At 45.1% G+C, this 26397-nt stretch overlaps 1 protein-coding gene across 1 annotated transcript in view; it reads left to right on the top strand.

The window, feature by feature from the left end:
• Positions 1-2324: 2324 nt before the first annotated feature.
• VGAT (vesicular GABA transporter) overlaps positions 2325-26397 on the top strand; it is a 38714-nt gene continuing 14641 nt past the window's right edge. Inside the window, exons 1-3 of the mRNA XM_050176115.2 lie at positions 2325-3181; positions 4319-4727; positions 24490-24663. Of these exons, the coding sequence (XP_050032072.1) occupies positions 4584-4727; positions 24490-24663 (318 nt within the window). The 5' untranslated portion in view covers positions 2325-3181; positions 4319-4583. The remainder of the gene's footprint in view (positions 3182-4318; positions 4728-24489; positions 24664-26397) is intronic.

Below are 26397 nucleotides of genomic sequence, written 5' to 3'. Positions count from 1 at the left end.
AAAGTGTGACTACAATGTAGCGGACACTCGAAACGTTTAACAAAATTTTATAAAGTCTCCTTTCGTGTGTTTAAAGGAATTAGGCAACAATTCACGTGTTCGCGTTCGCAGCCTCGTAGGGAACAAGGCATAACAAGTTTGCCTGTTATGCAGGATGTTTCATTCAAAAATCTTTAAAAGTTGCCTGTGGGAGATATCACAATTCTAGTTCATGAGCTGGTCTACTCGAAGCGGCGGACAATAACTGCACAAAAGTTGAGATGCAAAGTCGACTAATCAATAAAAATTCACTAAGTTTTTAACTAATTACATTATGGCCCATATTGCTATTTACACATTATAGCCGTGGAGTTCGCAAGGCGAACGAATTTTCAATATGACACCAGTTTGTAGCTATAAATTCCCAAACTTTGCAGAGAAATGCATTGGCGTTTCAGTTAATTTGTTAACAAAACGTCGTTTCATGCACTGAGGCACACGAGTAACTGGAACGCCAGTGCATTTCTCCGCAAAGTTGGGGAATTTATATCTAGAAACTGGTGTCGTCCTGATAATTCGTTCCAAGTGGATCCGCCTTGCGAAGTCCTCTGCTAGAATTTGTAAATTGCAATATGGGTCATAAGATAATTAGCTAGAAAGCTAATTACAGAATTCTTGTTAATTAGTCGATTCTGCATTTCAATTTTTTTGTGCAAGAAGTGTCCGCCGCTTCTAGCAGACCGGCTCATAAACTAGAATCGAGCTATCTGTCACAGGCAACCTTTAAAACCTTTTGAAAGTGTTCCCTGAAACACCCTGTATACTGATCACAAGATGCTCGCTTGTTTTGACGGAGGCTGTAAAATGCTTGAAAAGCCATACCCTCTCCTTCCCAGAGCTTTTTTTCCAGAGGGAGAGCGTTTCTGACTGCATCGTTAAAAAGGGTCGCGCTCTGCATTGAGAAAGTGCCTCTGTGCTTCGCGTTACATCTGCAAGACGCGATGGCCACGAGCCGCGATGGTCGATTGTTGCCTTATATAGGATCGTTCCGGGCGTGGCACGCCTCCGCGAGAGCAGGACGCGCGAAGATGCTGCTTTCCTGGGGGAACTGCAAACTGCTGCACGTACAGGGACCGGGTGGAGCGCGTAGGGCCAACAGCCGTGTTGTCACGCGTGTACCACCCTTGCGTCGGTTGCCGTAACGGGAACCACCAAACGACCAGGTAGCTACACTTCGTTCAAGCTTTCCGAAACACTGAAGATTCCACACGTGCAAGGGTTTCAGCGCGCGCTTGCGCAATAGCTGCCCGGTATATAACGTTTGCCACTCGGGATTTTCTTGCTTCGCTCCACGACTAAGACGACATCGAGGAAGGTGGCACGACTATACGACAACTGTTGCGGCGTGAGCACAGAGCGCGATGACACTGCGACTGTAGGAAGCCGCCGACAAAGACGGCGCCGGCGCGACTGCGATGTCACGACGATGGCACGAAAGTCACCGCAAAGGCTGTGGTTAACCTTTACCTTTAGTTGGACTCGTTGGAATGTCGTGTTTAACGCGCTGCACATCTATCCGGCCTGGTCGCGTCAAGCAGGGTTAATCTATCGGATTTCGCTGCGCACACTTCTGCGGAAAAGTCTCGAATTCTTGCTCCAACCTGTCGGGACAAATGCTTGTCCCGCATCTAGGCTCAGTAGGTGAGGTCTCCTCTCATAAGCGCGGATGTTCCACATTCTCACATAAAATCAGATGTATGCGGTTGGCAACTTGACAAAAAGGCTCCTCAGCGTTGCGGTAAGTGTTTTCCGCGTTCGTTCAGTCAACGCTGCAACGAAAAGGCCCCTCGCGATCGCGGGGACCCCTTTGAGAGATGGCAAAGTCAAATGACTGTGGAATTGAAGTCGCTGCTGAGCCTACTTCGAAATCGGGACAAATTCCGAGATCGCCAAGAAGAATCGCGCCTTGAAGTACTACAGGCAAACGATCGCAAACAGCGTATCTCCTTCACCATACTTATCCCGGCCTTTAAGCAGCCGAATGCATAACAACACGCATGCATAAAAGGGGCAATCAGACATGATTTCGATGGGCCTTTCTTTTCACTTTAAGCGAAGAGTTGGCAGCTCTACACAGTGCCATACAAGTTGAGTAGTGCTGGCACTAACTGATAAACGGTTTAGGAGCAAATGGTAAGTTAATCGAAACCGAAACCACTTAGCGCTTTCGCGAGCCCCAAGACACGGCGCTCTGAGGAGCGCACGTCGCGCCGCGCGCGGCCAACGCGCTGCTCGCGCGCCAGCGAAGCCCGACGCGGCTGACGCGGCGTCTCGAGCGGCCGAGAAAGGCGGCGCGGCGCCGCTCTCCTCTCGGCCGGGAATCGGCCGCCGCCTTCCTTCCTATTCCCTTGCCCTTCCCGAACGCGTCCCTCCCGACCCTCCCGCTTCCACAAGTTTTCCCTCCGACGACGGCCTCTGCCACCGCCGCCAAAAACTCCGCGCAGCCGACTCCGCGGACCGTCGGCCGCAAACTTCGCCGAGTTGGAGCATGCGCAGATTGGAGCGCGAAGGAGGAGGGCTCCCGAGCCGGCGGCGTCAGCTCGCTGCGCCCGGGGGGGAGGGCAGAGGGAACTGGCACTTCGCTGGGGAGGACCCGAGAGGATGCATGCAGAGAAGGGAAGTGAGCGGGAGAGGAGGTCAGGGGGAAAAAAAGGAAACGGAGGTGGACGCACGAAGCTGCACCCGAGGAACGGCAGAGAAAGGACGACAGAAAAAAAATAACGAGGGTGGGGAAAGCCGACGATTCCGTTCGAGGATCAACAGCCATCACCGGGCAACGCATCTTTTTACGAAGGTTCGTGCAAATGAGTGGCCGAGGACGTCGTAGGGGCACCGCGCAAGAATTCCACGCCGCCGGGCAGTAGGGTCGGCTGCGGCGGGGGTGGGAGAGGCGAGGAGGATCTCCTGTTCGCCTACAGTCGCGTGATACGGACCCCGAATCTCCCCCGGCCAGAGCCGCGAGTGCCTACAGCAGCGGGAGACACCTTGCATCCCGTGTGCGACGTTGGAAGAAGCCGCGGGTTCTTCCTCGACGAACCTCGACATACGCGTGAGCAACCGCACCTCACCACTGGGCATCCACGATGGAGCGCAGGAGCGCTGTGAGGAGTCGCCGACACCCGCTCTGCTCTGGAAGATGAATGTGAGTGTGGCCCCGCTCGTTGCGCTTCGTCATGGACCCGCAGAGTGTAATCCTGCGGGGGTGGCGCCTGGTTCGTTGCAGAAGTTGCGATATGGCTAGGACTTTCGAGTTTCGCAGTGGTATAGGAAATTACTAATTTTTTTGTTCGCCCCCTCCTTTTCTTTATGCGGAAAGCCGAGCCATTGCTCTCTGCAAGCCTGCAACCTGTTTCCCGCATGCCGCTTTCTTTGTCGTTATTTTTTATTTTCTTTATTCACGCTGGCACGACGACATGTTTTCGGGCACCGCCTGCGTGAGCGGCGTTACTATAAATGTAGATCCTAGCGTCGTTGCAGCGCTTCAAATTCAAATGCAACTTTTCTTGCCTTTTCGTAGAATCTGAAATGCCGTATAAAAGCCTAGAAAGTTTTATCACCATTCGCACGCATTTAACAACTTAAGGCTTTCTCCGACAGTCGCAGTGCCGCTTGCACACATGCAACGCGACGATACCAGTGACGTTCCGCCCTCGCTCTAAATATTTGAAAATGTTTAAATAAAGACGGGGATCGAACGCTGAGCTCTCAGGCGTTTCGTCGACTACAGGTTCCTGGGGCAAGTTAGTACGTCATAGACGAGATATCCTTGCTGGAGCATATGTGCCCGCTTCATGACAATTACGACCTGCTTGCCTCTCTCTACCCTTGACAAAAGAAAAGTGTACATTCATTCTGTTCTACCGGTACTGACATATTGGAGCGCAACTGGGAGGTTAACCGAAAGGCTTGATAATAGTTAAGGGGCGCGCGACGAGCAATCCAACAAAAAAGTTATAGGCGTAACAACACTGAGAGACTGGAAGACAGCGGTGTGGATTGTGAGAGCAAATGGGAATAGTGTAGATTGGAGTTGGGCAGGAGATGTAGCGCGTAAAACAGATAACCGGTTTTCTATTACAGTCGCAGAATGTGCGCCAAGGAAATAAAAGAGAGGCGCAGTCTAGGAAGGCAGACGAAGTATACATAGCGAGACCAAATGAGAAAACTTGCACGCACAAGATGGTGTCATTTGACGCATCGATGGTGGGGATGGTGTTGTTGTTGATGATGACGATGCGCTTGCTTCATCCGAATGGTGGGGGATGGGTTATGTTCGCAGCTGCTTCCGACCTCGACAATCTTCGAAACCTGAACTGTCCCCAGGAACCTGCCTTACGGGTCGTGGCGTGCCCAGCTCAGTTGGAAACTAATCCCCGGCCAGGAAAGAAGCGGACAGGGAATCCACTCGCACCCTGGGAATAAAATTGGGACACAGGCATCTTCCTCGAGCTCTCTACAGGGAAAGGACCCAGTACAACCGGACGGACTAAGACTTCGTCGTTGACCTGTGCGTGGAGTTAGGGACTGAGAAAGAAACCTACAACATGGCCGACCAGATAATCTACAAAGTGACGGGCTTCATACAGAAAGCCCGGTCGTACATGCCCGGATCATGCGGGGAAGACAACTCGGGAGAGCAGCTGCATTTCGCCAAGCAAGGGAACGACACCGAACTCTCAAATTTTCAGGTAAGACGCCCGAACGCTGAGCATCGATGAGATGTGTTCGTGTTCTAGCTTGCACGTGCGGGTCAGTTACGAAAGCAAAAAAAAAAAAGACGGTTCTTTCGTGGCACAATATATTCGCGGATAAAAGTTGGAAGTCCGTGACCTGTAAAATTTCGCGTGAACGTGCAATCTTATACTCCTTACGTGTTCATTACGCGCTGCCCATGGTGCTGGCTCAGTCAGTGGCCATGGCTTTCTGCTGCTGAACGTTGAGGTCGTGGGTTCGGCGCCGTGTGGTGGACCAGTGGATCGAGGCCGCGTATTTCCGATGCAGAGTGAATGCAAAAGGCACTATAGTGTATCATGTCTTGGGCGCATGCTGAGGAAGTTGTAGAACCACAGGTGGCCAAAATTAAACTCACCCCCCCCCCTTCCCCCCATTCCCCCATTAGAGCATATTAGCAGCCTTGGAGTTGCCTTGGTTACATTTAGCCCCGAAATTAAGGAGTTCAAGAACAACCTAAGAGCTCGTTAAACCTAAGTCACGATGCACAACACCGCGACCCGCGATGTGTTCTTGGACCGTGGGGAGCGCATGGTCAGATTTGCGGCAGAGCAAAGCGTTTTTACTTTTTTTTTAAAATAGAATAGGGTCCATACGTCCAGCATAATCGTTTCCGTTCACGTATTCCTTTTATTGGAGAGCGATTTCAAGTTCTTTCTTTATGTTGTATATCTTTTCATTGTTAGTGAATGTTCTCGTACATCTTAAGCATCAAGCTATACTGCATGCATTTACTTAATCTTGCTTTTTACCACCTTATTTATTTTTCATCTTTCACTCTAGTTATCTAGAATCAGGCTACGCTAACGTCGCCAGCTTTCATTAAAGTATTTATTTCTCTGAACCTCCCAGTTTAATTTTTAGGGAGTGTACGACGTCTATATAAAGATTATCTTGATATGTCACGAATACGAAAATGTGGCTCAGACATGCGTCGACTGCTACCTACAGCTATACCGCAGTTGTATCCACCGCGGAGAAGCTCAGGTGAAAATTCTTCGCCGCCCTGCTTTCCTCTGATTTTATCATTTTCGGCATTGTTGTTGAGTACACCGATTACGGTGACGTTGTAAAAAAATCGAGTGAACAAAATTAGTCGGGCATTCTTGACGCCGAAGATGCTTGTTGAAGATGGTAATAAACAACCGTGACCGTTAGATTTAGAGCCAGTTAATCGAAGTGAAGCATTTTTTTTTGTTCCAGTTCTTGCTCTGCTTCAGCTAAAACAACCAAATAAAAAAGCAATGCAGAGGATAAACAATAACCATTCAAACCGGTTGGAACTAGTGTGTGCTCCTTTCGTATAACTTAAGAACCATTTAAACGAAAACGGCATAAGTTAATTTTGCGCGTTAATCCTGAACAGCACCGAAATATTCTTAAAAAGTACGTGCGTAGTACCTCGTGGCAAAGTATTTAGAAGAAATCACACTATGGACTTACACCCCAGAAGCAATACACTCTTTCTATCGCACCCGCTTCAGTTTACATACCAGTCTGATCAAAAGTGACAACCAGGCTAGGCAGCGGTTCTTCGTTATAGCGATTACTTAAGTCTATGTAGGGTAGCCAACCGGGCACGTCCTTGCTTAACCTCCCTACCTTTACCTCTTCGTTTCTCTCTCTCACATAGGTCTCTGATTATCGGTGAACTATTAGCCAGTCATCAGTTTCAAACGCTCACGAGCATGGCGTAATAGTTCTGTGGAAACCCGCAAGGTGGAGAGAAGTAATCAATAAAGGAAAAATTAGACATCCACCCAAACGTAGCTAATTGCTACAAAGGAAACCCATACGGTTCTATTACGTCAAACTCTTGCCTTTGCTCCTAGTTGTGGACAAATTTGACTTCGCCCTGCCATCTGCTAGCCGCCTGGTTAGCTCAGATGATAGAGCGGCTGCCCCGGAAAGGCGGTGGTCCCGGGTTCGAGTCCCGGACCCAGGACAAATTTTTCTTCTACTGCGAGGCGTTTCTTTCGAAGAACCCGTAGGGGCTTCCTTTGTAGCAATTAGCTACGTTTGTGTGGATGTCTAATTTTCCCTTTATTGCTCACGAGTGTATTAGTAACATTCCTGCCACCCCCGACGAGCTAACCACACTAACGGCACTGTCACTTGTAGACTGCCCATATGCCCGTGATTATATGCAAATGAAGTGCACCAAAGTTGAGCAGATACATAAAGAGCTCCATCAATCATCGTCGTCATCGTGATAGAGCTCTTTATTTATCTGCTCCATAAGAGCTCCATATGGGGAGGCCAACCTGAAACAAAAACCGAAATTTTTTTTTCTTTTCCGTTTCGTTTCAAGGTCGTGGAAAAAGAAACATCGCTGCTGTTTATTTGGGGTTATAGAAAAAAAAAGAACTTTTTGGTTTTCGGTCTATGGTCAAGTTATGGGTTCGATATCCTGTTCAGAACTAAGCTCAAGGGACCGGGTGCAGGCACCAGAACGTTTCGCAGTTGTTCATGTCTCTTCAGCATCCAGAGCCAATTCGTAATCGAACATAATTATTAATGCTACAGGAGCATAGTGCGCGCAAGCTTCTTCGGGACTCCAAGGCGCTGATTTTAATGTTACATGGCCTTGGCTAGATCACCGTTATTTATTCATATTTTTTTCGCAAGCCTATACTAGGACTACAAGAAAATAGCGCACCTTTTTTTTATTCGCCGTGCTTTGTTGTTGTCGTTATCACTGTTCTAACTGTCCTTGTTCTTATGTAGCATTGGTAACTATTTTTTTTTTGCAAGAACGCTAAGCCGCGGCTCAAAACGCTCCATTTTATTAGCGAGAAGTCGCTAAACGATATTCAAGATAATGATAAAGGTGTGCTCGGAATTCTGTCTTTTATGTGTTTCAATCGTTCATAGACGTCTTCTTCGTTATTCTTTGAACCTGTGGTTGAGTCCTAGGTCCGAGCCCCGGCTTAACAGGTCCGAAGCCAACCACTGCGCCAGCCTTCTGCCTCTTCGTATTTGCGATGTTTCCACCACTTTCGTAAGAAGTGGCGGAAAACATCGCAAAATTCTCATTCGCAAATTTGCTGGGCCCATGGCCATCGAAATAACACAGCGAAAAGCATTGAACGCACTTGAACATTTCTGCGAAGAGACAGGCATCCTTAACAAGTACTAGATATTGCACTGAATAGTCACACGGCGTTACTATAATTTGCTTCTATTATTTGTAATTCTTAGTGCTTGTATATTACGTGTTATACTTTTCTTGTATTCTGTGCGTGCGTTACTTTAACTCTGTGTAATTCCTCATCTGTGTATATGCTCGTCGCAGTCTACATCACCGCCCTTTGTGTGTGTTTGTGACATTATTTACAAACTCATTGTGGTGCAACTTGCATTTGACATTGATATTGTTATGTTCATGGGTGTATATGGACTATGTTCTGTGGATTTCTGACCCTATGACGTGGTTTCTTTTCATTTTCTTACATATATATTTTATATTATTGTTTCCGCTATGCGAAAAGAAGTAGCCGTCACCATTATAAGGTGACTACGTCTCTTTCCTTAATTTTCATCTAAAAAAAAGAAGTGGCGGAAATCCGCAAATTCATCACGAGGAGCATATATATGGTCATCGGGATAAACTGACCCTTGCAACGTTTAACACCCGAACCCTCTCGAGTGAGACTAGCTCAGCAGGACTCTTCGAAGAACTATCAGACATTGTTTGGGATATTATCGGCCTTAGTGAGATTTGAAGAACTGGTGAGGCTTACACATTGCTGAATAACGGCCATGTCCTCTGCTATAGAGGTCTCCCGGATAAGAAGCAATACGGGGTAGGATTCCTAATCCATGAGGACATAGCGGGCAACATTGACGAATTTTACAGCATCAACGAGAGGGTAGCTGTAGTCGTAATCAAATGCAATAACAGGTATAGAATAAAGGTAGCACAAACCTACGCTGCAACGTCCAGTCACGAAGATGAGGAAGTAGATCAGTTTTATGAAGATGTTGAATTAGCGATGAGAAAAGTGCAAACGCGGTTTACAGTAGTAATGGGGGACTTCAATGCAGACGTGGGGAAAAGCAGGCGGGGGAACAGGCAATTGGCAACTACGGTGTCGATTCTAGAAACGCTAGGAGAGAGATGCTGGTAGAATTCACAGAAAGGAATAAGCTGAGAATAATGAACACCTTTTTCAAGAAACGTAGCAACAGAAAATAGAACTGGAAAAGCCCTAATGGTGACACAAGAAATGAAATTGATTTCGTACTTTCTGCCGATCCCAGCATAGTGCAGGAAGTAGAAGTGATAGGTAGGGTAAAGTGCAGTGATCATAGGTTAGTGACGGCCAGGATTCACCTCAATTTGAACAGAGAAAGAGTAAAATTGGTTAAGAAAAACCAGGTCAACTTAGAGGCAGTAAGGGTGAAAGCAGACAAATTTAGGCTGGTACTTGCAAACAGATATGCAGCCTTAGAACAGAGCGATGATGATGATGACATACTGGTAATGAATGAAACCGTAACGAGGCTGGCTTTAGAGGCAGTAATTGAAGTAGGAGGCAAGGCACCAAAGCAACCAGTAGGTAAGCTCTCCCAAGTAACAAAATACCTAATAAAGAAACGAAAAAGAATGAAAATGTTCAACTCAAGAAATCAGATAGAATTCGCGGAACTGTCAAAACTGATCAACAAGGCGAAAATAAGTGATATTCGAAACTATAACGTGAGAAAGACTGAAGAGGCCGTAAAAAATGGACGCAGCCTGAAATCAGTAAGGAAACTTGGCATAGGACAAACCAAGACGTATGTGCTGAAAGATAAGCAGGGTAACATCATCAGCAATCTCGAAGGTATAATATAGCTGCTGAAGAATTCTATACTGACCTGTACAGTACCCAGATGACTTAGGAGTATTCTATTCGAAACAATAATGAAAAGTATACAGAAACTCCTCCTATAACTAGAGATGAGGTCAGAAGGGCCTTGCAAGGCATGAAATGGAGAAAAGCGGCAGGAGAGGATAGAATAACAGTCGATTTAATCAAAGATGGTGGAGACATAATGCTAGGAAAACTGGCGGCTCACTATACAAAGTGTCTATCGACTACAAGGGTCCCAGAAAACTGGAAGAATGCGAAAATTATACTAATCCACAAAGAGGGAGACGTTAAAGAATTGAAAAATTATAGGCCCATTAGCTCACTCCCAGTATTATATAAAATATTTACCAAAATAAACCCCAATAAATAAGGGCAACACTGGGCTTTAGTCAACCAAAGAAACAGGCGGGCTTAAGGAAGGGATACTGTACAGTGGATAACATCCATGCCATTAATCAGGTTATCGAGAAATTCGCAGAGTACAATAAGCCTCTCTATATGGCTTTCATAGATTAAGAAAAAGCATTTGATTCAGTAGAGATACCAGCAGTCATAGAGGCATTGCGTAATCAAGGAGTACAGACAGCTTACGTAAATACCGTGGAAAATATCTACAGATTCCACAGCCACCTTAATTCTACACAAGTAGGAACATACCTATGAAGAAAGAGGTCAGATAATAAGACACAATCTCTCCAATGCTATTCACTGCGTGCTTGGAAGAAGTATTCAAGCTATTAAACTGGGAAGGTTTAGGAGTAAGGATCGACGGCGAATACCTCAGCAACCTTCGGTTTGCCGACGACATTGCTCTATTCAGCAACAATGCAGACGAGTTACGACAAATGATTGAGGACCTTAACAGGGAGAGTGTAAGAGTGGGGCTGAAGATTAATATGCAGAAGACAAAGATAATTATACATAACCGGGCCAGGGAACAAGAGTTCAAGATCGCAAGTCAGCCTCTAGAGTCTGTGAAGGAGTACGTTTACGTAGGTCGACTAATCACAGGGAACCCTGACCATGAGATGGAAATTCACAGAAGAATAAAAATGTGTTAGCTCGCATACGGCAGACGTCGTGAGCTACTGACTGGGAGCTTACCGTTATCATTGAAAAGGAAAGTATACAATCAGTGCATTTTACTGGTGCTGACATATGGCGCAGAGACTTAGAGAGTGACAAGGAAGCTTGAGAACAAGTTAAGGGACCACGTAAAGAGCGATGGAACAAAGAATGCTAGGCATAACTTTAAGAGACAGAAAGAGAGCGGTTTGTATCAGAGAGCAAAGGGGTATAGACGATATTCTAACAAACATTAAGAAAAAAAAATGACGCTGGGCAGGTGATGTAATGCACAGATTAGATAACCATTGGACCATGAGGGTGACAGAATGGGCACCGAGAGAAGGGAAGCGCAGTAGAGGACGGCAGAAGACTAAGTGGTGTGACGAAATTAGGAAATTTGCGGGTACTAGTTCGAATCGGTTGTCGCAGGACAGGGTTATTTGGAGATCTAAGGGAGAGGCCTTCGTCCTGCAGTGGACATAAATGGGATCGAGAAATATTAACAGGGTAGCTCACTGCTTAAAACACGTTGTCGGGCTAGTTAGTTAGGATCCATGATAGAGTGTATAAGCGCGACTGAACGAGAAAACTGACTGAACCAAAAAAGGTCGCCAAAGAACTAAAAAAAGTTGGTAGCTAGACTTCTAAAAACCTTGTTGTGACTGAAGCGGTAGGTAAATTTAGCGACTTTCTCACTAAGTTACCAAGACAATTGTGTATTAGCTTACGAGAACGCATGAAACGTGTATGCCAAAAGCCGCATTCACAAAATAATCGTAGCTAAGACGGAAGAAGTATGGAGCAAAAAAAAAAAAAAAATTGAAAAGAGTGAGTAGAAACACAACGCACTCAAGTCGCAAGTATGCCGAGCTACACCGCTTAGGCAAAGCCAAGCTAAGTCAACGCTTAGCACAGCCTTGCTATCGAGCAGAAATCTAGAACATGAAAACGTTCGACGCCGAATTCACAATGTTTTCGTCCATAAATACGACCTGTTATTAGCATTTCGCGTATGCTAATGATATGTCCAGCTTAAGGATTGACAGGCATTTGCTCTTACGAACAATTCCAGCATCAGAGGTTCCCTGAGAATGCGTACTCCTGAACTCTTAATCATCTAGAGACCACAACGGAGCGTGAGCAGCGCGAACAAGGCAAAATGGACAGCAGGAAGTTTACAGACAAAAGTCATCACGTAACGAACGAGTCGCAGCATGTCTCTCATGCCTACCACTTGTTGACTTCTACACTAAGGAAAGCAAATACTCTTCCCCGATTTCTGTTCTGAATCATTTGCAGAAAGAAAGAGAGAAAGAAAGAAAGGAAAAAAGAAAGAAAGATGTTGTGAAGAGCGAAGACTTGAACGATACAGCCACTTTGCTAACCAGTTTTATACGTGTCTACCACTTGTTGACCTCTACACTAAGGAAAGCAAATACTCCTCCCCGATTTCTGTTCAGAATCGATTACGGAAAGAGAGAGAGAGAGAAAGAGATGTTTTGAACAGCGGAGACTTCAACCATACAGCCATTTTGCTAACCAATTTTATATGAATATGTCTACCACTTGTTGACCTCTACATTAAGCAAAGCAAATACTATTCCCCAATTTCTGTCCTGAATCGATTGCAGAAAGAAAGAGAGAGAGAAAGAAAGAAAAAAGAAAGCTGTTTTGAAGAGCGGAGACTTGAACGGTACAACTACTTTGCTAACCAATTTTATACGAATATGTCTACCACTTGTTGACCTCTATACTAAGGAAAGCAAATACTCTTCCCCAATTTCTGTCCTGAGTCAATCACAAAAAGAAAGAAAGTAAGAAAGAGAGAAAGAAAGAAACAAGAAAGAAAGGAAGTTGTTTTGAAGAGCGCTGACTTGAACGATACACCTACTTTGCTAACCAATTTTATACCAATATGTCTACCACTTGCTGACCTCTACACTAAGGAAAGCAAATACTCTTCCCCAATTTCTGTCCTGAATCAATTACCAAAATAAATAAATAAATAAATAAATAAATAAATAAATAAATAAATAAATAAAGATTAAAGTTTTGAAAAGCGGAGGCTTGGACGGTACAGCCACTTTGCTAACCAATTTTATACGAATATGTCTACCACTTGTTGACCTCTACACTAAGGAAAGCAAATATTCTTCCCAATTTCTGTCCTGAATCAATTACAAAAATAAATAAAGAAAGAAACAAAGAGAGAAAGATGTCTTGAAAAGAGGAGACTTGAACGATACAGCCACTTTGCTAACCAATTTCAGAATGTACACAATCTCAGAATGTACATGTATGCGTGCTCACATTTTGACTGCTACACGCTTGTTCCCGTGCTTTGCAATGAGGTCACGACGAGCCACAGCTAACAGACTTGCGCCTTGGGCGACGTGGCAGCGTTCGCGACGTCACGAGAGAGCATAGTCAGCATTCTTGAGCTGTCTATAACCGAGAAAAGCGTAGATAACTATCGCAAGTTCCATGGATAAAGTGCCACACATGCTCTGACTGTGGAGAATTTCGAGCGCTTCAACGTCGAACCGTCTCCTCTTTCTTAGAATTGTCTTCCAAAGAGGCTCCAAGAAAGGAAAAGCTGAAGGACAAGCATTGCAAACACTCAACACTTTATATTACGGATACATGCACTTCATTCCTGACAAATACAAAGGGAGCTTGGAATTTTTGCCATCTTACTAGAATTATCGTTTAGAATAGAGCATTCAATCAGTAGGAAGCTAAATAAATAAAGGCCCCTAAAGCGGTTGGCATGAGCATTCATTTTCCCGTGGTTGGTTTCAAAGCGATTCCAGTGAAATTAGCGCTTTACTTTGGCATCAGAAGGAAATAATTAATTATAGGGGTGGTCGTTTCAAGAGCGCTGTGGCAGTGCCACAAAGGTCACGTAGAAAGCAACCAAGCGTTGCTTCTAACATAAGCGGTTCCGCTCGTAATCCAGCTTTCAAGCTGGTTTTCATCCCTCTCGTAGCAAGTCCACCGCGCTCACAAGTGACCACCCGATTTTGTTATAAGTAAGCATTGTGCTAAATACTCCAACGTGCATCACGGCCAGTCCATTTCTCTGGTCTGTACAATCAATGCTAAAGAAAGGAGAATGAGGCGGAGGGCATGGCTAAGATATATGGGCACAGTAGAGACTATAACGCAGCATCTAATACGGATGTATCATTAAATGGAATAAACAATGTGCAAAACGCCCTAATTTGCCGGGCTTTCATGCAAGTTCTGAGTTCACTCAGCAAGATTATTGGAATTTTATGAGCAGTGTGCATTCAGCCAATAACGTTATAAACTAAAAAAAAATATTATACACAAACAAATACATGTGCAAAATTTCGTCTTTGTAACGTATTTATAGCTCATGTCAGCCCCACACAAATATCCAAACAATGTATAGCAAATATCCAGCAGAACCGTCTACGTAACATCTTTTCAACTTAGCAAAATATGACATTTTACAGACCACGTACGTTAATTTCACGTAAACTATATAGCTATCTGAATCTCTTCAGGAGGTGCCGAGTGTCCAAATGAAAGAAAAAAATATGAAGGCCATTTAAGCTTCGCATTTACGAGTGGAACGCGACTACGTTCAAAGATCCCTGACTACTACTCACGTTTCCCGACAACTGCAGATTATGTGACCGTGATGTTTACCGGGAAACCCTGGCGGCGAACGCTATGCACGAAGGCGGGCTTTCTGGCAGAAACGCGGCCTCCTGCGCGGGCCCCATCTTCGTACGTCGTTTCACACTTTTAATATTTCACTCTGAGAAGATTTAACATAAAAGGCGCGCGCCGTAGGTGACTTGCATCACAATATTTGATAGTGGGCTGTCATTCTGAAAATACCGCGGAATAAATTTGACACGAACGTAAAACAAGGTGTGGGCAACTTTAGTGATAGGATGGTGTGGCAATATAACCCGCATGTCATATAGCAAGGCGTGGTATATACATGTACCTAAATGTGTACGGCAATTTTTCGCTCGCGGGACGCCAGCGCCGTACGCCGACGCCGGATTTTCTGTGACAGGGGGGCCCTCAACGCTGTCGCGTTAGCATATCTAATCGATATCCAGGCAATATTCGTAGTTTATAGAAAAAAAAATGACCCGCGGTACATCGGCGACCGTTAGATACGCCCGGAGAGCTCCAGAAAGCTTGTGTCATTGTGCGAGCAGGCAAACGAAGTTCTCTACAGCGACAAAGGAATCGGTCACGAAGTTGGTCTTGCCAGAGCAGGACTGTGTCGGTCGCATGTCGTCACGCATGCTCCAGAATTGCTTGATCCCGAGTGAATCCTTCTTCTGAAGAAAAACCACGGAATTAAACTTATAAAGTTCTCTGGAGATCACCTGAATCACGGGACATCTCGCCACAAGAAAAATAAATTGTACTTTGGAGAAACAGTGCTTTGGAGAACGAGTCTATAGAATTGGTTTCCTTGTCAACTTCAGTCGCGAGTTAAAACTACGTTGTGAAAAACAATTTCTCTTTCTGCGCTTTCGATGCAAAATAAACCTTAAAGTACACAAACGTGCGCTCAAAAAATATGTTTCGGACTAATACGGTTTTATAGGTCTACTTCAGCGAAGCTGCGACCCTCTAGTTGGTCGGGATTTTTGTCGGCGCGTCCTTACCGAAAAAGAAAGCACCTTCAGCGATTAAAAAAAATCTTCTGTTATTGAAGCGAAAAGTGCATACATTCTTTGTTATCACGCGTACAACATACATCCTTGCTTTTGTTGCAATAAAGAAATATATGCGGATCCCACGCACTCTGGGGATCAATGTAAGCGAAGCTTTGTATGCTGCTTGCTTTGGCTGACGATAATCAGCGGTGAGGTTGGCGGCGGATGTGCAATTTCTTCTGCGTCTAGACCAATATACGAAGGTGGTGAGTTGATGTTAAACGCTACCTTGCGTGCGCCACTGCTGTTTGTCTGCGTAGTCCACATAACGCATACAGGGAGACGGTTTGCTTGAGGCGTTGCTGCGTGTCATTGTTCATTAGTCTCTGAGAGGGTTGAGCATTATAATTGCCTCACATGGCACATCGCGTCGTGGCAGAAGTGCTAAACTTTAATTGAATTGTGGCGCTGTGCGTAATTTAATTAATTGTTATAAATGCATGTATACATTGTGTACGTATATTCACGGTTTCACATACGTTTCGCTGCGTAGCAAAGACGCTCCTGCTCCGCACGACGCTTCTTTCGGGCCTGGGTGCCTTGGACGCTGAGTGCACGCATCGGAGCCATTTTGCTGGCGCGTGTTCACGCGCTCCTTTTGCATACGTGACCAGCACGCTGTTGAGACGCCAGCTCCAAGCACTCTCTTCAGGCTATGGACGATTGTAGTGTTTGCACTATCGCAGCCCAGCACGCGCCATCCACAGCCCAGCACCTGAACTTTTGTCGCATAGGAAAGAAAGCACAGCAAGGGCAATGCGCACAAACTGTGAAACGGTGCCGCGGTGGTGCTGGCCGGGATTGGATGGATGTTACGAGCGTCCCCTTTAGAACGGGGCTGTGCGTTGCGCCACCAAGCTCTGGCTATTATACTGCCTGATGCCCTAGTTAGGTTAAAAAAGAAAAAAAAAAGAAAGAAAAAACACTGTGAACTCCCACAACCAATTTTTCGATCCCCTATTGCGAACTTTGCTTTTGTACATCTCTGTTTTTTGGTCATTTCCCTACTTTTGTTCCACCAATCCTCCAATCGCCTCTTACTAATCTCGATTGCGGACATTATTACTTTTCCACTGCTCTCGCTGAACCCAAGGGCTTCAAGGAGGCCAGTGGTGCCTAAGTCGACCGCTGGACAGACGTCTCCACATTCTAACAAAACAAGCTCCCTCGTTTCCCTAGCTTTACCGATGCGCGGAGCCGAGCGCCATCTGGTGGTGTTGCAAGAAACCCAGCGGCGCGCGAGGCAACACCAGCGCAGCAGCAGCGCCCGAAAATTCGGGGAGAAGAGTCAACAAAAGCTTCACTTTAACAAGCACCAAACAAGCATCCGAAGCCTATAACTGATGATAAGGCGATCCTGATAACAACGCGAAGTACGCATCGCTCCCCGCATACGTGTTCCGGCAAAGGCTACTGTTGCGCAAACTGCCGCGACGACGGCAGCTTGAGACGTGGGGATTGACGTCACAAGCCTTTCACATATAAAAGAACTAGCCTAGCAACTGATTTCATTGTTGTTGCAGCACCGCTATATATGGGTAGCAACGCATGGTTAGGACACCCGAGGAGCACCCTGCATACGAGGAGCGGCAAGGGGAAAAGGAAACGGCAATGATACCAGCGGCAGCGTCCTGTCAAAGTTACCATTGCTTCTTTGACTACCATAATCTCTCTAAATTACCATGACTACCATTACTCTAAAGCAATAAAAGCATTGCATGGCTCCTCAGCAATTGTGGTGATGGCTTTTAAGAGCTTCCCTGGACATCCACTTTCGCGAAGCCGTGCGAGTCAACTTTATTAATGCACGTCGACCCTAAACAAAGATATAAAAGGGGGGGGGGGGGGGGTGGAATTTGAATAGCGAAATTGCTGGATCGTATCGAGCACGAATGTTCGAGAAAAACGACCTCTATATACCGAATAAAATAATGAATATTTCTATATAATTTCTAAACAGAAGTGACATATAAGGTTTGCGTGCAGTCAATGGCGTCACTAGAGGAAAATGGGGAAAGTGAGGCGAGGGGAGGAACAACTAGGCAGCGAAACGAAAGAGGAGGAGGAGGAGGAGGGCTATTGCGAAGAATTATAAGGCGCCTGGCGCCTTTCGCAGAGTGGAGCAGCTGCACCATGCGATGACTACAGAAAACAACAAAGAATGGAAATTTGTAGGAGAGTGCCCTTAGCAATATTTAATAACTTGGGGTTCTTTAGAAGTTAAAATGAAATACATATGAGAGATGTCGCCCGTGAGAGGTATCCATAAAAAGTCTCGAAGATGTACCAGCGTATATAGCGCTCGTTGTAAGTGCTGCAAGTATACTTCCGCTCCGGGGCCCGACTACGCTAACAGAGAGTGCGAGATTAGCGTAAACTTGTGCTACAGTTTTCTTACGGAAGCTGCTTTAACATACCGCAAGTTCTGCTGAGACTACTGTATTCTTTTTCGCCTTGTCGACCAATAGTTCTGGCTCGTCTTCATTTTCCACTACTTCCAAGTTCCTTCCTTCCGAGGTGCTTCTTTCAACTATACTTTAAAAATGCGGATAATCTAGTTTTGTACGTACCGTAAGCAACAGAATATAGGTCGAACTTTAAAAAAAAAACGACAAGAAGTCGACCCCGTTTTATATACCGCTCATTTTTTACCGGCTTATGCAGTTTCTTATTTTTCATTTTTTTTAGAATTATAGTTTGCGAGATCGACCTATATTCTTGTGCGACCTATATTCCGGTTTCTGCGGTATGTAATTTGTACCGCACGTGGCTATCCATACACTGCACGTACACTGTGCATACACATTCCCATACGCATATCGCTACATGTATTTCCACATGCTCAAAATTAGCATTTCTTGTGCGTTATGTGTACACGTTTAATGTTTAATTTTATTATGTTAACCTGGACATTCGTCTGAGGAAAACTGTTTGCTCTGTTTATTTCTTGAAAATGGCTGTTCCTGTATTTTAATGTAAAAAATTTCACACTCCTGTTTTTATGTCTTTTAATACAAGATAAACACGCAAATGTGCACGTTTGATGCGAGGTTGTGCTGAATTGGGGGTTGTGTGGTGCACTCGTTACTTTGGACATTTAAAAAAGAAATGAAAATAATTAGTCGTCAGCTACAGATGAAACACAATGCTCAAGCAATCCGTGCGGATAAAATTGTGTTTCGCTGGTTCACAGAAGAGGGCGGGCCACCACCCTGGGTGCTGTTGACCCTAGTTACGCCGCAGGTGGAGTGCGTGTTTTATAAAAATGGGCTTATTTGTTTATTAAATAGAACTGTTGGTGTTTTCACGCAGTTTTACACAATAAGTGCTCATATGATTATTTGCATGATGTTCATTGATACATTTTCCAGCATAACATATTAGGTTTAATTTATGTCGGTTTGTATGTTAACAAGGCGTTCCCTTTAAGAATAAACAATTCATGTACATTGTTTTTTTTTACGGCATAGGATCTCACTGCAAATGGGGTTAACTAGTGTCACCATCTTCTCAGGCAGATGCCGCCGTGACCAATGCACGCCTGCCTTGCCTACGACAACGAAATGCTGATGTTAAATAAATATTTTTAAAAAAACCTTTGCGTTTAAAAGAAATGATACTCCTTTGAAACTTATGTTACTACTAGAATGCATTCGGAAGCATGCAGAAACGGTTATTGGAGATTTTAAACCAGGCCACGAAGACGATCTGTAGCGGCACTCTGAGCGATAGTTAAGGTATCTACAGAAATTATTGCGCAAACTATTGCGCGAAGTTTTTCATCAATGTATCTTCAAACCATAGAGTTTGAAGCTACATAGAGTTCTCACCATAGAGTTGTCACCGTTTCTTTTACGTTTCTTTTACGATAAACAACAAGAACGTTCGAGTTTAAACAGGCATTCTCGTGCTAGTGTACTGCTCGATATAGCAATGCATTGTGACGCGTAACATACTTGAATAATTAGGGCAACTCGTATGCTTACTAAAATAGCCTTAGCACAAAGCAAGTCGACCCCCACACGTTACTCGAGGGAAAGCACTCAGGAACAGTTGCTGCGGAATAACAGAAGCATATCCATTTGACATCGAAACTCGTGATAGATAATAAGAACAACATAATATTACTATTTTCATTCAGTCACAGACGCTCCCATTTTTTTGGTTGAAGTTAATGACGGTAAGTTTTTTAAATTATGCAGGTGCATCGCGCATCTCGAAAACTATGCGAAGCGGCTAATCGAACGCTATAAGTGTGTCCTTTTCATGTCCGTGTCTTTGGCGTAAAGGAAGCTGGCGGGAGCGCGCGCATATGTTCTCGCGCACAGTGTATATAGCACGTGTGCGTGTGTGTGTGTGCGTGTGTGTGTGTGTGTGTGTGTGAGAGAGAGAGAGAGAGAGAGAGAGAGAGCTACTCAGCAAGACAGCAGAAGCAGCATACAGGACGGTTAGCAGTGAAAGCTGACTCTAAGCGCGCTGACTAGGGTTGCACGCCAGCAGCAGCTTAACAGCGCTGAACTAAACTATGAAGCTAAGTAGTTACTTAGTTTCACAGTTTAGTTCTTGCGGGAAGGTTTTTTTCAGCTGTCTTTAAATTTACAAGCGGGTCAAACGCTCTGCGCAAGTACACCCTCGTGTCACGAGTTCCCACAGCTGTAGCGAAATTGCGCCGAACGCAATGAAGACAACCTGTAGAACTCCCCCAATGCGGCCCAGTTACCGTTCCGTGTGCTGGTCCTAACTCCCGGTATTTTAATTACAACAGCAACCTTAGCCCTTATACCCCGCTGTCGAAACGCTGCAGTGTAGGAACCGCGACGAGCCATGCATATTCCGCCAGACCGATGTCGAGACGCTTTAATACGCCGCCGCTGTCTCAAAGGCAGTCAATATATCAGCAATCCTTAGCTAGTTGAAGGGTAACTATCATCATCATCATCATCATCAGCCTGGTTACGCCCACTGCAGGGCAAAGGCCTCTCCCATACTTCTCCAACAACCCCGGTCATGTACTAATTGCGGCCATGCCGTCCCTGCAAACTTCTTAATCTCATCCTCCCACCTAACTTTCTGCCGCCCCCTGCTACGCTTCCCTTCCCTTGGGATCCAGTCCGTAACCCTTAATGACCATCGGTTATCTTCCCTCCTCATTACATGTCCTGCCCATGCCCATTTCTTTTTCTTGATTTCAACTAAGATGTCATTAACTCGCGTTTGTTCCCTCAACCAATCTGCTCTTTTCTTATCCCTTAACGTTACACCTATCATTCTTCTTTCCATAGCTCGTTGCGTCGTCCTCAATTTGAGTAGAACCCTTTTCGTAAGCCTCCAGGTTTCTGCCCCGTAGGTGAGTACTGGTAAGACACAGCTATTATACACTTTTCTCTTGAGGGATAATGGCAACCTGCTGTTCATGATCTGAGAATGCCTGCCAAACGCACCCCAGCCCATTCTTATTCTTCTGATTATTTCCGTCTCATGATCCGGATCCGCCGTCACTACCTGCCCTAAGTAAATGTATTCCCTTACGACTTCCAGTGCCTCGCTGCCTATTGTAAATTGCTGTTCTCTTCCGAGACTGTTAAACATTACTTTAGTTTTCTGCAGATTAATTTTTAGACCCACTCTTCTGCTTTGCCTCTCCAGGTCAGTGAGCATGCATTGCAATTGGTCCCCTGAGTTACTAAGCAAGGCAATATCATCAGCGAATCGCAAGTTACTAAGGTATTCTCCATTAATTTTTATCCCCAATTCTTCCCAATCCAGGTCTCTGAATACCTCCTGTAAACACGCTGTGAATAGCATTGGAGAGATCGTATCTCCCTGCCTGACGCCTTTCTTTATTGGGATTTTGTTGCTTTCTTTATGGAGGACTACGGTGGCTGTGGAGCCGCTATAGATATTTTTCAGTATTTTTACATACGGCTCGTCTACACCCTGATTCCTTAATGCCTCCATGACTGCTGAGGTTTCGACAGAATCAAACGCTTTCTCATAATCAATGAAAGCTATATATAAGGGTTGGTTATATTCCGCACATTTCTCTATCACCTGATTGATAGTGTGAATATGATCTATTGTTGAGTAGCCTTTACGGAATCCTGCCTGGTCCTTTGCTTGACAGAAGTCTAAGGTGTTCCTGATTCTATTTGCGATTACCTTAGTAAATATTTTGTAGGCAACGGACAGTAAGCTGATCGGTCTATAATTTTTCAAGTCTTTGGCGTCCCCTTTCTTATGGATTAGGATTATGTTAGCGTTCTTCCAAGATTCCGGTACGCTCGACGTCATGAGGCATTGCGTATACAGGGTGGCCAGTTTCTCTAGAACAATCTGCCCACCATCCTTCAACAAATCTGCTGTTACCTGATCCTCCCCAGCTGCCTTCCCCCTTTGCATTTCTCCCAAGGCTTTCTTTACTTCTTCCGGCGTTACCTTTGGGACTTCGAATTCCTCTAGACTATTTTCTCTTCCATTATCGTCGTGGGTGCCACTGGTACTGTATAAATCTCTATAGAACTCCTCAGCCACTTGAACTATCTCATCCATATTAGTAATGATATTGCCGGCTTTGTCTCTTAACGCATACATCTGATTCTTGCCAATTCCTAGTTTCTTCTTCACTGTTTTTAGGCTTCCGCCGTTCCTGAGAGCATGTTCAATTCTATCCATATTATACTTCCTTATGTCAGCTGTCTTACGCTTGTTGATTAACTTCGAAAGTTCTGATAGTCAGCAATTTGGTTTTATTACTAAAGCAATTATATGGACATTCCAAGCGCATTTCTGCCGTTGGCGTCGCCGTGAGGTTCCGTATGAAGTCCAAGGGAGATAAAATCGTTGCCGCGTGCCGTCTGCTATTATGTGAGAGTGCAAGCGTGCGAGGTTATACTCCGGGCGGGGCGGGCGGCCGAAGGTCAGCTCGCTCGCTGCTCCTGCCACGCTTCCTCACTCCAGCGTTGTGGCAGCGAGTTTCCGTGGTCATCGAGTGAGACGTGTTCATGTTTGGTTTTGAACGCGTGACATCACGCTTGTTAAGTTAGTTAGTATGCATATGTACACAAGCTTATACGGCCGATAAAACTACTATCCTTGCTTTGTATACCTGTCCACTAATTTACTATCGCAATTGATGCTTCGCCTTTCGGGCGAAACTGCGGCTTGTTTTTCTTAAAAATCCAAGGTCCTCTTTGCTACCTTCATGCGAATTTGGCGCATCTGGAATCTGGCAATTTCTGTATGCAGCCGCTTACCAAAATCGGCAATTTTGTTACGTTGAAATGTTGCAAGAATCTGAAAGACGTACCAAAATCTAGGTCTCAATGACACAAAGAGCGAGAATTTGTCACACAGTAGATAAAATTAACAATGAGGGGTGTAATTTGCGGCAATATAGTTGAAAATTAACCACATTGCATCATAGGATACAATATCTTCGAGAGCGGCCCACCTGGCGTCCTCGTCAAAAAATGAATGGTCGACCAAGTGCCGACGGTAAATAAGAGAATATAATTGGGCGTCAAGTACGATACGAATAAGATACGAAATGAGTTAATAATGAACATAAAAAGGAGACAGAAAAAGAGAGATATTCAACTTTTAAGCACCGAATCATTCAACCATATACATCGACTTCGGCTTCCTTTAGCGTCTACACTTGACTGACCCTTCCTTTGTTTATTTTTTACCCTGAAAAATCGACAAATCTACTTAGCTCTCAAGTTGAGGACGCAGGGAAGTGAGCAAAAAATATATATATATTCTACGAGAGAAGCGGTGTTAAAGAGACACTAAAGGAAAATAATAACTTGAGCTATATTGAGAGATTACGCTTCTGTAATAGCGACCTCGTCATTCGTTGCGGGAACAGAGCTATCTCCGGAGGGAACTCTGGCGTTGAAATCGCTTGACTACCATAGGGGCATGTGTTAGTACATGGACATATTTGGTTAACCTTCGTGGTTGCAGCTTCAGGCGTTCTTCTGGCGTTATTTATTACGATCTATCTTTCTAAAATTCTAAGCAACCTTGCGAGACACAGTGAGGCAATATATACGGCTCTGCGCATATGAATATTCGATGCCACTTGTTACGTTTATTGTGCAGTACGCCGTTAGAAACGATCAATTCACAAAAATCCCAATGTCGTTTGAAGCCAGAAGAACGAAGACCCATGTAGGGTCCCTTTGACAAATTTGTTGGGTCCCAAAAGTGTTTAGTTTGCAATTGTATACGTTAATTATGTTACAGAAACTTTCAACTTTCCACTTTCCACTTTCAACTTTCAGGGCGAATTCAAGTACTTTATATACATGGCCGCTCGATAAAAGTGCTATTGCACGTGCGTGCGTGCGTACGTGTGTGTGTGTGTGTGTGTGCGTGCGTGCGCGCGCGCGTGCGTGCGTGTGTGTGTGTGTGTGTGTGTGTGTGTGTGTGTGTGTGTGTGTGTGTGTGTGTGTGTGTGTGTGTGTGTGTGTGTGTGTGTGTGTGTGTGTGTGTGTGTGTGTGTGTGTGTGTGTGTGTGTGTGTGTGTGTGTGTGTGTGGCCTTCATCGTCTTTATGCGGACAAATTCTTTTCGTATGTGTTGTCTTCTTTTCTCCCGATCTTTTCTACACTTTTCCCATCCCCGTGTAGTAATCAGAACAGCCAAACGGATAGTTGAATATATCAGCTGTATCAGCTACATCACTCAAAAACGGGTCCGGAACGGGATACTAACTACCCTGCTGCTCCAATACGATTATCACGGATAACTTATAATATTATTGTACTCCCACACCTTACTAGAACACAATTTTTCCAGAAATGTTTCTTTTTTTTTTAGCACTGCTGAGCTTTGCAATTCTCTGCCTGAATTTGGTGTAGAGTTTAATACTGTAGCGTTGTACGAAGAGTGCTTGCAAATCACTTTGTGTAACGCCTCTTACTGCAGTGTTGTAGAATAAAACGAAACAAAAATAAATTATCTAGTTAACCTTTTCGCCTTTCATTTATTTCTCTCTCTCTCTCTCTCTCTGTTTCTCTCTCTATGGAACTGGCTTTGCCCATCTTCACATCTCGTTCCCTTCCCTTTCAGGGCCTCGGTGCCGGCAGTGGAGAGGGGGGAGAGTACGCCGAGACGACGCTCACCGAGGGCGTCAACGGCCTGGCCCCGCAGAGGAGCGTCGACGTGGTCGACGAGTTCGGGGGACGGGAAGGCGAGAAGATCTCCGAGTGGCAGGCGGGATGGAACGTCACCAACGCCATCCAGGTATGCACAACGCACGCCCGCGACGTGCGTCTGCTTGATCACGTGACCATTTGCGTTCGGAGCCACGGATTAAACGTATACGTCAAGCTCGGGTGGTCGATCGGATCGTCCGAGTCGGATCGCAAGACGCTCTAGATCCGAGCGTCTCGTGGCCTTCGAGATTTGCGCGCGCATATCTGGGAGGCCATGGCCGCTCTATGAAAGGTAGAAACGCTTGAAAATGTTTCTTTTTTTTAAGTTTTCGCGTAACTGAATTATGTTTTCTCGTGCATCAAATTACAATCCGACGCTATCATGCCTGTAGGTTGTGTGTAAGTCGTACTTTACGATCTCTCTGCGTATTTTACCTTGAGAAATTCAATTAGTTCAGTAACTTTCTTGCACTACATGGAAGGAATGCGTGGTTGGGTATGCCTGGTACAAAATTATTTTTTGTCGAAACTACGCCCGACGCTGAACGCCGGACACGGGACGCCAACACCGGGTTCTCGGCAACACAAGGCCCTTACCGCTGCCGCGTTAGAAACAGACCTCCACGCAGGGCGAAAGTATCGATCTGCAGAAGCAACTTTCATTCACAACTGAAATTTGCACATTATAAGCGAACGTAGATTGCAGAAGCTCCAAACCAATGAGAAAATTATTAACCATCACGATCTGGTCACACGCAACTTGACTCTTATCACGTCCGATATGACGGTGCACATTTTTTGTGTCCTATAGAAAGTTGAGTAAAATATTTGTATTTCACTTACAGTACTAGAAGTAAAGACACACACAATTTTAAACTGGCTACACGCATCTGCAAGAACAGGAAGTAGCCTATAATTGCTCTTATCGTTTGAACTACATGTCCAATGAGGCATCACGCTTTTCTTAATTTGTATGCAAATTATGTAGCGCTTCCAAGAGCATATAAGCTGCCTGTCGTCATACCATACAGAAACGCAGGGCGAGTATTAAACGCTATTTTGACAAAACAGCAATGCAATGAATCCATGCACACGCGCGCGCACACAGACATAAAAATACTTAACACTTTGCATCGCAAGGGGGCTTACCACTTAGTACTTAAGTAACATAACATACCCTATACTTCCATTACTGGTATTATTAAAGACATTTTGTTGTCAAAACCAATAGCATTGCGCTTCGTCATTGATACAGGTGCTCAAAGATATGCACAAACCGAAGCTGAGCATAAAGCAAGGTAACTGGGCAATACAAACAAACAGGCACTCAAGTTCTTCAATACAAGTATTTCACCGGCAGCAGACAGGCTGCCGTCATGGCGAATGATTCGGGCGACAGTGCATCTATGTCAGTCCACTTAGGCTTGCGCAGAACTGGCTTACTCATGCAAAATGAACACATTGGAAAAAATACGTGCGCTTACCTGCTGTCATTAGGCAACCTGAACATTTTCGCAAAACTGGAAATCTCGGTGTTCGGAACACCATAGCCGCGCAAGACATGCGACTCCCCGAATCAGCCATCTTCGTCTAATGCTTGGTTGACCTGGTATTCTGCGCATTCCGTTCCTTGCGCGCCTGGTCGACCTTCTGTCTTATCTTTCCCATCTTCATACTTGGCACGACCACCGAAGAGGATGACGGAGCGCGATCCGACTTGTGACATCGCTGAACGAGTGGCAAGGGCGAGCGGATTGCAAGCTCGACGGACGCACGAAGCCAATCACTTCGCGGGCGTCGGCCGATTTCAAATTCACAAAAA

Source organism: Dermacentor andersoni, chromosome 9 (genome assembly GCF_023375885.2).
Source record: "Dermacentor andersoni chromosome 9, qqDerAnde1_hic_scaffold, whole genome shotgun sequence".
Taxonomy (NCBI): Eukaryota; Metazoa; Arthropoda; class Arachnida; order Ixodida; family Ixodidae; genus Dermacentor; species Dermacentor andersoni.
This window is presented reverse-complemented; position numbering and strand designations above follow the sequence as displayed.